General features: G+C 53.3%; 4 protein-coding genes across 4 annotated transcripts; 1 reads left to right on the top strand and 3 right to left on the bottom strand.

The window, feature by feature from the left end:
- Positions 1 to 267: 267 nt before the first annotated feature.
- Positions 268 to 2,211, bottom strand: AYL99_06500 (hypothetical protein; the record flags this gene model as incomplete). The annotated part of the gene is made up of 6 exons (XM_018838009.1): positions 268 to 578; positions 644 to 881; positions 943 to 1,107; positions 1,174 to 1,403; positions 1,464 to 1,632; positions 1,705 to 2,211. The coding sequence occupies 6 exons, from the start codon at positions 2,209 to 2,211 to the stop codon at positions 268 to 270; spliced, it is 1,620 nt and encodes a 539-aa protein (XP_018692569.1).
- Positions 2,212 to 2,897: 686 nt separating this feature from the next.
- On the top strand, positions 2,898 to 3,842 carry AYL99_06499 (hypothetical protein; the record flags this gene model as incomplete). Its single annotated transcript, XM_018838008.1, has 1 exon — positions 2,898 to 3,842. One exon carries the CDS (start codon positions 2,898 to 2,900, stop codon positions 3,840 to 3,842), a length of 945 nt encoding a protein of 314 aa, XP_018692568.1.
- A 1,649-nt stretch (positions 3,843 to 5,491) lies between these two features.
- On the bottom strand, positions 5,492 to 7,461 carry AYL99_06498 (hypothetical protein; the record flags this gene model as incomplete). The annotated part of the gene is made up of 2 exons (XM_018838007.1): positions 5,492 to 6,729; positions 6,795 to 7,461. 2 exons carry the CDS (start codon positions 7,459 to 7,461, stop codon positions 5,492 to 5,494), a joined length of 1,905 nt encoding a protein of 634 aa, XP_018692567.1.
- Positions 7,462 to 8,214: 753 nt separating this feature from the next.
- On the bottom strand, positions 8,215 to 13,335 carry AYL99_06497 (hypothetical protein; the record flags this gene model as incomplete). The annotated part of the gene is made up of 4 exons (XM_018838006.1): positions 8,215 to 10,188; positions 10,248 to 10,641; positions 12,413 to 12,872; positions 13,059 to 13,335. The coding sequence occupies 4 exons, from the start codon at positions 13,333 to 13,335 to the stop codon at positions 8,215 to 8,217; spliced, it is 3,105 nt and encodes a 1,034-aa protein (XP_018692566.1).
- Positions 13,336 to 14,678: the final 1,343 nt, after the last annotated feature.

The raw sequence follows: 14,678 nt of genomic DNA, 5'->3' as shown, positions 1-14,678 counted from the left end.
CCATACACAGAGCCAAAGGCAAACATGGATCTAGCATTTCACACCATCGAGGTATTGCTCATCGACTCAGACTACCATGCCTTGCCTGTCCCCCGACTCTCTCTCTCTCCGTGTATCCTTCTCTCAACTTATCTCGTCTGTGAAAGTGGCCCCTCGCTCCACGTACAGCATCAGCCGTCGTGATAGACTGGGTCTCTGTTCTTACCCGCTCCCTTATTTCCCCCATTTCCCGCTCCATACTTGTTGACCTGCTTCACCAGCGAAAAGTCAGTCAATCGATGCGCCCTTCTCCTCAATCTCCTGGGTGCTGGGACCCTTGACGGCAGTATCGAAGTGCTCAATGTCAAGGGTGCGAGCGAGGCGCGCGTCCAGGGCTCGGCGGTCCTCGTCAGACAGGTGCGAGATGTCGAGAGCGACCTCGTCGCCGAACAGCGCGCCAATCTCCTCCAGACTCAAGCCCTTGGTCTCGGGAAACTTGAAAATGATCAAGGGGAGCATGCAAGACGTGATGACGATGAAGACAATATAGTATCTCCAGCCAATATGGTTGAACGCGGTGCCCGCCGCCGAGGTATAGACTGTCCGGAACAACATGTCAGTTTTGGGGGGGCTTTCATCGTCTACCCTGTCTGCAGACACTTACTGGTGGTCATCAGGAACAGACCGGCGACCGACAGGCCCACGCCTCGGGCGCGGATGTTTGTAGGGAAGATCTCGGAGCAGTAGACGTAGGCGCTGACGTCGAGGCCGCCGCCGTAGAAGGTGGCAAAGCAGAACATGAACAGGAGAATCATGGCCGAGCCCGTCTTGTTGGTGTTTTCATATCCGCCATACTGCGCGACGAGAGCAGTCACCAGGATGAGGGAGATGGTGCACGCAATCTAGTCACTCCCATGTTAGACTCGATGCTTTGTTTCACCTGTATGTCGGGGAGCTCCTCACCAAGCATGTCACGAGCATCTTGATCCTCCCGACACGGTCGACGATCAACGAATTGATGCCGTTCGTGATGGCTGCTAGCGTGTTGTACGAGGCCAGCAAGATCAAAGCTTTGGCGCCGGTGATGCCCAGCACTTGGAGTTCGATGATCTGGTCGACACAGAAGCCCTCTAGTCAGCACTTTTTGTTTTTCTTCTTTTGAATCCCAACTCAGACTCCAATATAGAATCTTACCATATAGTTGGTCAGCACCAAAACACCGGTGCTCTGCGTGGTACACTGCAGCCAGAAGCCGTAGAATATGCGCTTGCGATATGTCGGCACCTTCATGATTTGCCACCAGCTGTTGACGTTTTGCATGCGATCCAGCGCCAGCTGGGTTTGGATTTGGATGAATTCTTCGCGCGCGCCGATGTTGGGCCCGTCGCTCCCGTTGGCATGCAGCTTTTCAATCACTTGGAGACCTGGTATGTCGTCAGTTGTGTGATGCACAGGCCAAGAAGACGGGGAGTGACATCTTCTACCTTCATTGTCCCTGCCCTTGTTGATCAGATATCTGGGCGATTCGGGGATCCAAGGGCTGCCCAGCGTCAATAACAAAGGCGCGACACATTGCAACGCGAGCAGAAGTCGCCATTGGATGGTTCCATTGGACTCATAGAAGGTCCCGAGACCGCACCAGCCGGAAAGTCCCTGGGATGAACCGTGAGTTGAGGTCTTTTGGTTCAAACACAAGGTATGGTCAGGGGAAAAAAGGGGACTCACATAGCCTACACAGATAATGAACCCGTGCGCGCCGACAATCCGACCACGCTCACCAGCGGGCGAGATCTCAGAAATGTAGACGGGCACGCAGCAGTTGATCCAGCCGACGGTCAGTCCGTTGAAGAAGCGACCCACCAGGTACATGGCAATATGCACTGAACCGGCTTGCAGGGCGCCTGTGATCAGACACCCGATGGCCGCCACCTGGATGGCACGCTTGCGTCCGAGAGCGTCGAGAAGGTTGAACACAGTCAGGCAGCCGATCACTCCAGCGCCGGCGTAGAGGCCGTTGGTGGCACCGGTAATGGAGCCTCCCAGCGAGCTCGTGGCTTCGAAGCCGAAGTAGTTGTAGAACGAGGGCTGGCCCAGCACGGCGCCGATGACGGACGAGTTGAAGCCGTAGGTGAAGGAGCCGAGCGCGACAAAGAAGGCGACGGCATAGTTGTACCTATTTGCTTTGGCCCCTGTATGGCGGCGGCGCTGGTTTGAGGACGACGATCCATGCATGGCCTCGGTGGATGTCGAATCTCGACGGCGACCTGGGAGGCTGGGACACTGGGCAACTCCAAGGTATAGCACAAACTTGGTAGACTGTGTTCGAGGTCAGTCCCGTGTCTTCGACTTTCGAATATGCCACTGCAACTGAACTGCAACCCACTGCACTGCATGGAAAGGAGAAAAGGGGGCCTTCAAAAGACTCTTATCCAATTGCCTCCCGGTCGACGAGGCGTCGAGGCCCTCCGGTCCCGCTTCACTGTGGCCCCCGTCGCATACCCCAGAAAAGGCTGGGGACACGGGTTTTCGCCAATGGCTTTTGACCCTGACCAATGACTCCTGACTAGTATACCGAGGAGGAGTTCGAGTCGGGACTGGGGAAACGAGACGACCGGGGTGTAATTGGTAGGAGATAGTCCGGCCCGACTGCTTTTAGGTTGCGGAACTCACTTCAATGCCACCGGCTTTATGACCATCCGGACGATTCGATTGGATGGTTGAATATGGGGCGTCTTGGAGTCGACCGAGAATGTATCCTACGACGTCGTTGGTTAATCGGGTAGCCTTGACTGACAGCCAGAGTGAAGCATTTCGTGAACAACGCGATTGCATCCAGATCATAAACACACATACACACACACATACACCCACACTTACTCGTTATTGTCACCCCGATTCTTCGTCTTATCTGATCCATAATGGCTTTTACCAGCGTCGACGGCAAGGTGGCCATCGTGACAGGGGCCGGGTCAGGCATCAACCTGGCGTTTGCAGACCTGCTGTTGTCGCAGGGCTGTAGCGTCCTCTTTGCCGACCTCGCGTTGCGCCCGGAGGCTCAAGCGCTGGTGGAATCCCACAGCACCAGCGGATCGGCGGGATTAAGAAGCGATGAACCAAGAATCAAGGCGAAAGCGTTCTTCCAAAAGACCGACGTGAGAAGCTGGGCGGACTTGGAAAGGATGTTCGAGACGTGCGATCGCGAGCTGGGCCCCGCCGACATTGTGTGTCCTGGAGCCGGCGTCTACGAACCTGCCTGGTCCAACTTCTGGATCCCGCCGGGCACTGAACCGTCCAAGGACTCGCCCACGGGCAACCGGTACGCATCGTTCGACATCCTGTTGACGCACCCGGTGCGCACGACGCAGCTGGCCATCAGCCACTTCATCCGGCACGAGAAGCCGGGCAACATCGTGCACATCTCCAGCATCGCGGCGCAGTCGCCGGGCATCCTGTGCGTGCTGTATCGCACGGCCAAGCACGCCATCAGCGGATTCGTGCGGTCGCTGGCCAAACTCGAGGTTCCTGGCGATCCTCGCCTGCCCACGGTCCGCGTAACCGCCGTGGCGCCGGGGGTTATCAAGACGCCCATGTGGCTCGAGCAGCCCGACAAGATGAAGTGGGTGGACGAGGATCAGGACGCGTGGGTGTCACCGGAGGAAGTGGCGCGGGTCATGCTGGATCTGGTGCAGAAGCCCGAGTTTGTGGGCGGCACAGTGCTGGAAGTGCTCAAGGGCAGCGTGCGCCGCGTCGAGACTTTGAATGACCCCGGGCCTCGTGGGAAACCCGGCGGCACGTTGCATCCTGGAGATCACAAGGCTGATGTCTGGGACCGGCTGGCGAGCGGCAGCTGGGGCCAAATATGAAGAATGCATTAACGGTATTGATATTGATATTGATATTTGACAGAGACAGAGACCAAAGATACATAAGAAGAGATATCTGTTGTCTTTGGCACTTTTTTTTCAGCTTTCGTCCCTGCTACTCTCGATGAATCCTTTGCCATAGCATAGGACTCAGGGACGGTGTGGTGTCCAACACACGGCGCTCTTCCACCACATCGGACTCGCACGCTACGATAAGCTATATAGAATTCTTTCAGGGACAGAACTCTACACCGGCACGACGGACCAGACAACGTCAAAGAGACAAACGCACGCGCAAGCCGTGAGTGACAGGCTCGACTACTACTTTCACGGTATCAGCTTTTGCTTCCGCTCCCTCACGTAGACTTTCGTCTCGCTGTGGCCTTGCCCTATTATGTCCCACTGTGCTGTGTCCTGCACCATGACTGCTATATACCACAGCAGGAGAGAAATCAAAAGCACAGCTATATCCGTGGCCGTGACCGTGACCATTCGCTGCCATACTGTATGCCACCGGCATCAGGATCGCTCCTGTCACCAGGCTATGGTGGAAGGGTGGAAGGGTGGAAAACACTCCAGGCCGCCCCCGTCCAAGCCATGGCGTTTCAACGGCCCCGACCCCTAGCTGGACAGTCGAGAGCCGATCGACGCGCGCATCACTATACCCATGCCGATGACTAGCCACACGCTACGCACGAACCGAGCACTCACGAAAGTATAGTGTAGTATAGTAGTGTGGTCGTCCTCCTCACCCGGTCAAATGGAGGCCCAAGTTCCGGTTGTCTGGAGCCTGGAGCCTGGAGCCTGGAACCTGGAGCCTGGACTCGTGAAGACGGGGAGCGGGGGCGACTTGGAAACAATTCATGGTGGTAGAATTAGATGGTACGTACGACTGGACTGGACTTCCTTTCCAATCACCCTGACTCGTTCAGGCTCAGGCTCTGTCTCGGGCCTCGGGCCCCCCCCCTCTCTCGCCGGAGGAGGATTGCGCGATATCTTGATCTTGACCCTCTCGGTATCTACGCAAATCAGCAGGTTAAACCATGCGACGCACCGAGACATATTCGCCTTTGGTCCGGCCATTCTCAGGCGGCTGCTCTGCCCCCTGCCCCTGTGCTACCCTGCTTAGAGGAGGATGCTGTTTGTCGTGCTGCGCCGACGTCGGAGTGAGCCGCACGTTTGTGACGCATGTCGGAATCGTTGCATGCAGGTTGTTGAATGTGGTGTTCGAGTGGGTGGTCGTGCAAGGCCTCACGGGAGGCTCTGCTGCTTGACCAAGTCCATGTGCGACTGATCCGCGCGCTTGAGGCGGCGGCGCCGAGAAGGCTCATTCGGACACTGCGTATCGAGAGACTGGCCTTGCGTATCGTTGACTTCTCCCTATACAAGGCCTCTTCTTGCGGCCATTAATCGCGGACTGGGTATCAAGTGAGAAACACAAACACCCACAGTGTGGCACGTAAGGGAAATAAACTAGACTGGATCTCTATCTGTTTCCACTTCAGCTTGGATCCGCCGCGTAGCACATCTATTGCTACGACAACAAATGAATGCGAACTCGACGAAGAGTGTACCAACAATGCAAAAGAGTTTCCTTTCATACTGGCTGCGTGCGCCGCAAACCGAGCCCCTGATCCGCCGGATCGGATCTAGTATTGATACAGACCTTCCAGCAGGCCCTTGATCTGAAGAGCCAGAATCTTGGAGTAGAAGCGGCAAAGAGACAGGTTGCCACCCATGAACCAGAATCCAGGATGGCCCGATTTCTGCCAGATAGTACGCATTTCCCCCTCGTGGTTGTATCCCCAGACATCCCCGATCCGATCGGCCAACTCATCCCCAAAGATCTCGCGAGCCTGGCTCCTCATGTTCGAATAACCCGTCGCAAACACGATCTCGCTGGCTTCAAGTTCCGATCCATCGGCAAAGCGAAGTCCGTGGGGAAGGACTTCAAGAATCTCCTGGCCTTGCTTGACCTTGATTTTCCCGTCGGCGACAAGTTGCGAGCCCCCAACGTCAATGTAGTAGCCACCTCCACGTTGGAAGTATTTCATGAAGATACCTGCGTCATCCGGGCCTCGATCAGTTTGGAACCCGACTTTCGCCAGACGCTCGAGGATGTCGGCGTCAAAGTCCGCCTGAGCCTGTGCAATCTTGACCGAGACGGCCTTGAGGACTTCGCTCGGGAAGCTGTGGCGGTACAGGTCTGCGTCATCGACGGCTGGGCCATCTTCCTCGTACAACCCTTTCATCCCGATTTGCATGATGGCCTGGCTCGTGACAATGCACGTGGTGGAGCGTTGCACCATGGTAACATCGTAGCCTTGTTCATAAAAGTCTTGAGCAATGTCATGCGCCGAATTACATGAGCCAACCACGACGGCCTTGGTGCCTTTGCCTTCCTTTCTGGCCCCTCGGAAATCCGACGAGTGACAGAGGACGTGACCCTGAAATTGTGCGAGTCCTTTGAGATGCGCTGGAAAATTCTTCTTCCCAGAATGGCCAGTTGCCTGGATTAAATGCTTGGGGTGTATCGTCCGAATCTCGGAGCCCGTGGCAGTCGTGCGCCGTAGCTTCACCGTCCATACGCGCTCGGTCTCATCCCATGAAGAAGATTCAATCACGGTTTTTACCCATACATTCAGCTCGAGGATCTTGGCGTAGGCCTCGAACCATTCTGCAAGTTTGTCCTTGGGGGTGAAAATAGGCCAAGTCGAGGGGAATTCAAGATAAGGCATGTGATCATACCAAACCGGATCATGAAGGACAAGTTGATGGTATCTCCGCCGCCAGTTGTCGCCAACTCTGTCCTCACTGTCGATGACCAAAGTATCGACCCCGAGCATCTGAAGACGTGCCGCGATGGTCAGCCCACCTTGGCCCGCACCTATAGGAATCAGGATTAGAACATCAGAACAATGATAGACGGGCCACTAAAAGGGGAAATCGCACCAATAACTAGAACCACGGGCTCACTATCCTCGAAATTGAGAGCAGCATTCCTCCGCTCTTGCCAGTTCTTCCGATCAAATTTCCCGCCATGCTCGACGCCCTTCGGTCGATGGTGGTGAGTTGTCTCCTCGAATCCTTTGATTTCTCGCAAAACGGTGTAAAAGGTGAAGATTTTCCATTCTCCATGACCCTGGTCCACGAGGCGAGCGACCCCCTGGCCGCTTCCGATCTGCGAAACGAATGTGAAGAAAAATTGTATCCCTTTGGTACTACTGGGTGGGGAATCGAAATTGACAGCCTTCGGTGCTCGAAAAGCGGAACTCCTGTCGACTTCGATCTTGAGCAGCGGCAATCGCGTATCGCTGATAAAGTCCACAATTTGATGCCGTCCTTTCAGAGTGCGCAGGTCCCATGAGAGAGCGAGGTGGTCCCGCCAATAGCCCTCTTCCAGGAATAGAGCGGCTATCCTTTGAGGATCGGGGTCGCTGCTGTTCAGAGCTGCATTGATAATGCCGGTCGTCGCGTCGGCGATTGAATCCGGGTCGCCTGAGATGGTTTCTGCAGTCTTGGGCCATTTGCAAACTGGCACATTCACCGATCCCGGCTCAACGCGGTCTTTGGAAGGAATCAAGGTCCCTGCGGGCGCGGATTGGAGTTCAGCAACCATTGCGTCTTCTTCAGTCGTTATCACCTTGGAAACGGGCGCAATCAGAACGAAGTAAGGGGTTTCGGCAGACGGATCAAACTGCCAGCACGCTTAGAGTCCGGCAGTGACAAGCATAAATAGCATCGAGTGATTTGGTTGCAGGAATCGGAGTGTCCAGAGGTGGACCAGACTGGCTCATGGTTACAGCCATGGCATGATAGGAGTCGCAGTTTCCTGTCTGCCTGCCTGCCTCCGGCGAATGCACTCGGGTCCTCTCGTAGTCAGGCAAGGATTGAAATCCAAGGCGGAAGTCCTGCGACCCATCATTGGAACATCGAATCTACCCATTCCCCGTTCCACTTCCCCACAAAAACAGGTAATTGAACTCGGATTTGGGATTCCCATTCGGGCCGATCGTTATGCCACCGGCTTATCGGCAGATCTTCGGGCCGTGGGAGGGTTTCGATACCGAAGGGGTAGTATGCAGTATGCAGTACGCCTTGGTCGTGAACACCAGGAGAGATTGTTCAATAGTTGGGTTCTCCAAATTCAGCGGAAGAGCCTCGAATGCAAGATTCCGATCCCCCTTCTTCCCGGCTGGCGGACTTCCTTCTGTCCGGGAGAGGTGAATTCGAACCCACCCAAGTGCGAGGCATTTGGGGTTATCCATCCCTGATGCCATGCCAAGCATTGATCCCCGTGGGGAATGGAACGAGAACGAGAATTTCATCTCCCTGACGACAAGTTCGGGATGTCTCGAAAGGTGACGCCATTCTAGAATGCGTTCTCGAATTCAAATGGCCAATTCCAGTCTTTCGCCAGATCCCACAGCGTTTGGCTCATGCCTGACAATTCGACTTGTCCCAGACCAACCGCGGTGTCAAAAATTTCCCAGTTGACGGGAACCTCCATGTGTTGGATCGTGGGATTCTCTTGGGGGTACAAACTGTCAGACTCGGTGAAGATTGGGATAGAATTGATCTCTGTCACAGTACCAATGTCGGTCGTGGTGGTGGTTGGTCCGTCGCTGGTCACTGGGCCAGGGGGCGCTGCTGTGTCTGTTGCCATCAAGGAGGGAGCAGGCATTGGGCCACAAAGCGATTCGGCCTCCTCCATCAGAACGACGTTCAGAAGTTCTCTCAGCAAGATTGAACCTGACTCGGCTGTGGCGCTATGGTCCATAATCATTTCCTGGATTCGGATGATACGGCCCAACCCTCTCTTCGCTTCGGATGACCGAGAGTCCTGGAAATCCGAGGCAGCGATGACGGCGAGAATGAGCCCTGATGCCATTAATGTGATACCCAAAAAAGAGCAGGCGTGTGTTCGGTGGAACTGTTGAAATACTCGTGGATGGTCATCATGTAGCCTGGACATGCGTAAGGCTGCCTGCCAGCATTGCTCTGTTGAATACACAAAGGGGTCAAATGCCTTCTCGGCCTCTCGATCAACCGAGGACATCTTGTAATGGAGAAGCGGCCGGTATAGGAGCATGACGAGACTGTCATAGGTGATCTGGAGAACCATTGCTTGCATCTGGAGCTTGGCCCAGGTCCTTTCCTCAATACCAAAAAATGGGCCTGACCGGTCGCCTTGCTGGAGACGAATCGTGTTCGGAAGGGTTGCTGCCCACTCGTGAAGCTCAATGTCAAGTTCTCCAATGGCCGACACCAGCTGCGAAACATACTCGTTGGTGCGATTGCCGTCCCCGGCTGACGGTGGACTCTTGATGCGATAAACGGATGTCAGTGTCGAACGCATCAGACTATACAGCCAGAATTTTTTGAAGTGGTAGTCAAACAACGTTGGAGGCGATTGGGTATCGAAGCCATGCGATCGCCATAATGCATCAATCTTGTCCTGGCCAAAAGTAGCGAGATCACGCTGAGAAACGGTATAGATCTCGCGTAGATCTCCGGTGACCACAACAGGGGGTGTGTCGGAACGCGGATACGAGACATCGCAGTCTGTTGCATCTATCCCACAAGGCCGGCCGTAAACCATTGCAGCAAAGCTATCATAAGCACTCAGCGCCCACCACGTCATTTTTCGGATGTTTTCGTCTCGATCCCAATCAAACGGGTTGGAATTGGTCGTGTCAAAGTGGACCTCTCGATGCAGATTGAGTTGCTGAGCCAGTTTGGTGGCTGCGCCCAGGACCGAAAACGAAAGATTGGGTGCTCCGTGGTAGATGAACAGGCTACCCATCAATAGCGACGTCTGCACGGCGGTTACACTGTCTTGAGAAATGATGGTTAGGTAGTTGCTCCTCACCGTCTCGAGACAGGTCCGGGTGATTGCGTCCAGCTCGGCAGAGTCGGGTCTCCTCCCGATCTGAGGGGACAAAGCACCGTTTCTCTGTGCATACTTGGCACCCATGGCAATCATGGTCAGAGTCAACATCAAAAAGCCATAAAGATGATCAACTCCAAGATGGTGTGGTGAGTCGTCCACAGAGTCGGGATCTGAACGCTGGGCATGGAGTTTCTCGTAAACCTCCAGATACCGCTCTGGGTCGAAAAGCCACATAAACCATTGAACATTAAGAAAATATGCCTCAATCAGATAATCGCACATTTCCCTGTCTGGCAAACGAGAAAGTAGATCTTGAGTGTTATGAGACGGCGATCCAAGGATGTACTTGGGCGATGCTGACGCAGTCGGGTTCCCAAAAGGACGGCTGTGTCCGCCTGGAAGATTGTACGTTTTCCATGCCTGAAGGTGAGATTTTTGATATGTTTCCAGGACCTGAGTATGTTAGCTCCCTTGGCTGCCCACTTGAAGAGCCTTGCATTCGGGAGACTGACCGATTGAGTGACGCGTAAAGACGATGTGTCAACCCACAAGTTGCTCCCAACGCCGTCACGTATGGCAGCTTGGTTTCCAGGCCTGACCTTGCCAAAAACAGATCGAGACTGAACCCTGTGCATGTCCAGGAAGCGCCTTGAGGAGTGCTCCCGCTCCAGGAACCCTGCTATCGCGTGTGTGTCTCCTTCGGTAACGATACTATTCTCTGACGATTTCGCGGAGGCTTGGGATGTCAATCTCTGACAATCCTTCTGTCCCGCCGGCCCAACTGTGTCTTGGTAGCGTCGCAGAGTGGTAGTTTCCTGACTTGTGGACTGTTGCGTGCCATTGCGGCTTTGAAACCACTCATTCGTGCTGTCTCCAACCGAGTCATCGGGCCTTCTGACCACCGGTCTGTTCACTCAGTTAGCCAGACAGGATGCGAGTCTCGAATTCTGGGGGCGGTGCGGCTTGCCTTCTACTCCTTCGAGAAGGGCTTTGCGGCACACATTCCACATTGGCGCGTCTGCACATCGAACATGGTCGATAAGTATCACACTGTGCCGGGATCGATGAGTAACAGGATTCGGTTAGGAGAGCACCCTTTCGATGGGTGAAGGCATTACTGACCCGAAGCTTCTGTCTCCGACAACGCACGCATGCCCTCGATGTTCTCTTTGGATGCCGGATCATGATGCTGCTAGGTGAGGAAGAGGTGGAGGGACAGGTGGAGGGTTGATGACATTAGATGATCCTGTCGTCCGTCAAGCAGCTCGGTGATTGAGAATGCAACGGTGTGGGACGGCCTGGCAAGCCTGGGTCACCCCTAGACGAAGAAATAGCGTCTCGAAATCGGGGTGATGACCACATCACGCAATTACGGTGGCCATGGAGATTTACGAGTGCTGGGAGCTCGGGGAGAGGGCGACGCCAACCAGCGTGTTGGCTTCGCTTGGGTTGAGAATAAAGATTGGTGAGCGGACAAGCGGAGAAATGTTTGGCGAGGTTAAGGCTCACTCATTGGATATGCACCTAGTTAGTAAGTTAGATACGGTATGGGGGGACAGTCTACGGCAGACTGTGGGGAAGCTGAAGCCTAATAGTGAGGACCAGTGCTACCCCCCCGGCAGTCAATGGCCACTACTAGGCCTATTTAGTTAGTTAGAGAGCCCTCCAGAATCCCCCCAGCAGCCCCCCGATAGCCCCCAGTGCTTTCTGGTTTCAACCCGAAGACCCGCAACCCACCTACTGTACCTACATTGCCCGGCACCATGTCATCCGATGCTTTTCAGACGGCCCATTTTGACTGTCATGAAGTAACTCAAGTTAGGGTTATCGTCCATAATATGGGCGCAGTCAGGGCCGGAGCTGATATTAGCTACAATCACTGGTCTATATCCTTGCTCACAGCCAATCCAGATGAGCCCATCCGCCTCGACATCCAGCCAGAAGGCCCCCCGAATGGCGAGCTTTCCATCATTCATCTCCCCTATGCCCTCACACTTCATGTGACAGCAAGGTTTAATTTTACAGTCAACCCTTCGAGTAACCCAGTAACCGTCAGAACGATCAAGGATCTCCTTGAGATGAGTGGGAGACATAGATACCAGAGGATGTCGCATGGGGACTGCCAATGGTGGTGGTGAGTGCTGTCTTCCCACTGGACGAAGCCATTGACTTACAAGTATAGATGGAATGTTGCCAACGACTTCGCGGGTGCCGAAATTCTCTCACCAAACGCTGGGGAAGAATTATCCACAGTATTGAGGAATAACTACTCGGTTCAATTGCCTCCCGTAGAACATAATATCGAGCTGGGGGAATTTTATTGACACAATGTGGCATCCAGAAAGGTTTTGTATGGGCGTCAAATCTGTGCCTCGTTAAAAGGCAGTAAGCCATGCAAAGATCAAGCGGTTTCAGGGGGATATTCGTGAGGCCGTCGAAACAGGGCATTGATTACTTGTTGAATTGGGTTGCAAGTACAAGCTGAGCGTGTTGGCTTCATGAATCTTTTGACACCGATAAAATCGTCACAGCGCCTAGCATCTTGTGACAGCCTCTCATAACATCCTCCACTTATGTCTTTCTCGTTCATGCCCCTCTCTACCACCCACATCGCTTTGCCTTGACCGACCTAGCGCAAGTTAAGAGTCTCTCTCAAGTGTGTACGCGGAAGACTAACAGATTGCGAAGGATGTTGTTATAGTAGGCACGCCATAGCAGCCAATGGATGACCTTTTCTTGTTCATTGAGGGATGGAAGTGTCCCCATCACAAGGTCCTTGTCCGCGGCATCGTTGGTAAGAGTAATGTCGAAATTCCGTACTTCAAGAACCCACGGAAAGAAGCCAGAGCATTGCCAATCGAGAAGGTACAACGTCTGGTCATCGGCGACAATCATACTACGCCGATTGAGATCGAGGTGACAGAACGATAGAGGGTATTGAACCAGTTCGAATTTTTTGCCTTCTGCTACGAGAGCCCGATCGAACCAGGCATTAAGGTCGTGGATTGCATTAAGGTCGTGGATTGACTTGAAGTCTTCGTAGGCACGGTAGTCAGGGACCCATATAGGGCCTTTGGGCTCTCCGCCATCAATTGGTCCTGGTGTGTCGCGATGAATTCCTAATATAGCTCGTATGGCTTGAGAGATTCAGTCGACGTAGTGCGGTAGACTATCAAGAGCTCAATCTGAGCGTCGTATCCCGGGGACGAATTTCATAGTGAGGAAGCCAACGGGGTCCTGCCGGTGGTTGTTCATATCCTGGCTTTGAAAGAAACGATATACGCGAGGGACGCGTACAGATAGACATCGAGACTCTAGTAAACTTTGGGCAAACTCTTTGTTGGCCGCTTCTGACGGAGTCACCAGCACACCAAATTTCACCACCGCTTCGTCGCTGATCTTGACCAGCAGGTTGGAGGTCCATTCGCCGAGCAGGCGGTCCCGATCTGATCTATTCTTGGCGGGTTGGCGCCAGTGTTGGCACCAGTCAACGATATTCTGGTCGGTAGCGCTTCGATAATCAAGATCCCCTATCTCGTGGTCCGGGAAGGTTGGGAAGTTCGACGAGAGTGAGCATAGAGGTAATGCGGGAGGGCTCATCTTGAGTGCTTATCATGCAGCAGGATGCGTCGAGGGACTCGGGGTGACGGAATAGTTACGCCAGTCGTCGTACCCAGAGAATTCGGCCTGTGTGATCGTAAATATGGAAGGGCTTCAGTTTGAATGTAGTTATCAAGGTACCAAGTCGATTGAAGAGAGGCGGAAGGTTGTTGAACAGAAAACCATCGATCAGTTCAGGAGTCAGGCTGGACCTAAAAAATCATAACGATTACATGCAAAGGCCTCAGTATCATTGGCCAGATTTGGTCACATCTAATTAGCTAATATGAGTGTTGGTGAACCGCCGCTCCTGCTAGCCTCAATGAGACGCACTCCTATTTACTAGTATCAAAAGTATATACTAGGTAAGGGAGATAATGGCACTTTTGAGCGTAATAACGATAGTGCTACGGACGACTATATAGACCATAAATAACAGGAATACCACTGAACTCGGGCGAGGCTTCATGGCCAGAGGCGATGCCTCTCTGCGGCGGTAGGAACACGTACAACACACCACAACACCACCAAAACAAGATGGATGGAAATGCTTGATTATCTGTGCTATCTCTCTGCCACTGCCTACGTGAAAATACTATTGAAAGAAAAGAAAAAGCTCTCCACTTCATCCGTCCAATCAGGAGCCACCATTGCCTCCCTGTACAATGTACAGGCACGTGACCTGACTGACTCTTCCCATTACACCACCAGTAATGACCTAATTGAGGTGTTTATTCATGTGTTTAATTCAATCGATAGTGGAAGTTGAGTAACTGAGACTTGTTCCGTGGCATGGTGGTTGCAACGCGTGTCGCGAATCTACTGTATGTAGGTTGTCGCAAAACCTGTGGGGCGGTCTTATTAAGCCACAGATGTCGTATTCGTACCGACCAACAATATCGCTACCTCGTGAGACTGTGGTGACGGGGCGGTATCAGGGTTGATGGACTGGTTAGCATGCAGCTGAAATCCATCACAAAAGAGTATGGGAGATGCAATGAACTCCTAGAAAGTCCAGAGTGGTCACATCCAACGCATCGTTTCAAGGAGTCAAGTGCAAATGGGCAAGACAGCAAAGCCATCCCGGATGCTTTGTCTTTGCGAGAATGATGTCCTCAATGCCTCGAAGCTTTCATTATTATCCAACGACGATACTAGTAGGGGATATCTGCATGTGAATGAATGTACAGTCCAATATCCAACTTGAACTCCCTCGCTGATGCATCTGGAACTCGACTCGCTAATCTCGCTCAATCGATCTTCGCTGAAAACTCGGCAGCTTCACTAACCGAAGCATATCCAACACTGTGCAGAGAGCTTTTGGACGAAATCACAACATGCAC

Source organism: Fonsecaea erecta, assembly GCF_001651985.1.
Source record: "Fonsecaea erecta strain CBS 125763 chromosome Unknown Scaff5, whole genome shotgun sequence".
Taxonomy (NCBI): domain Eukaryota; kingdom Fungi; phylum Ascomycota; class Eurotiomycetes; order Chaetothyriales; family Herpotrichiellaceae; genus Fonsecaea; species Fonsecaea erecta.
The sequence above is the reverse complement of the archived record's forward strand: the minus strand, read 5'-3'. Positions and strand labels throughout refer to the sequence as shown.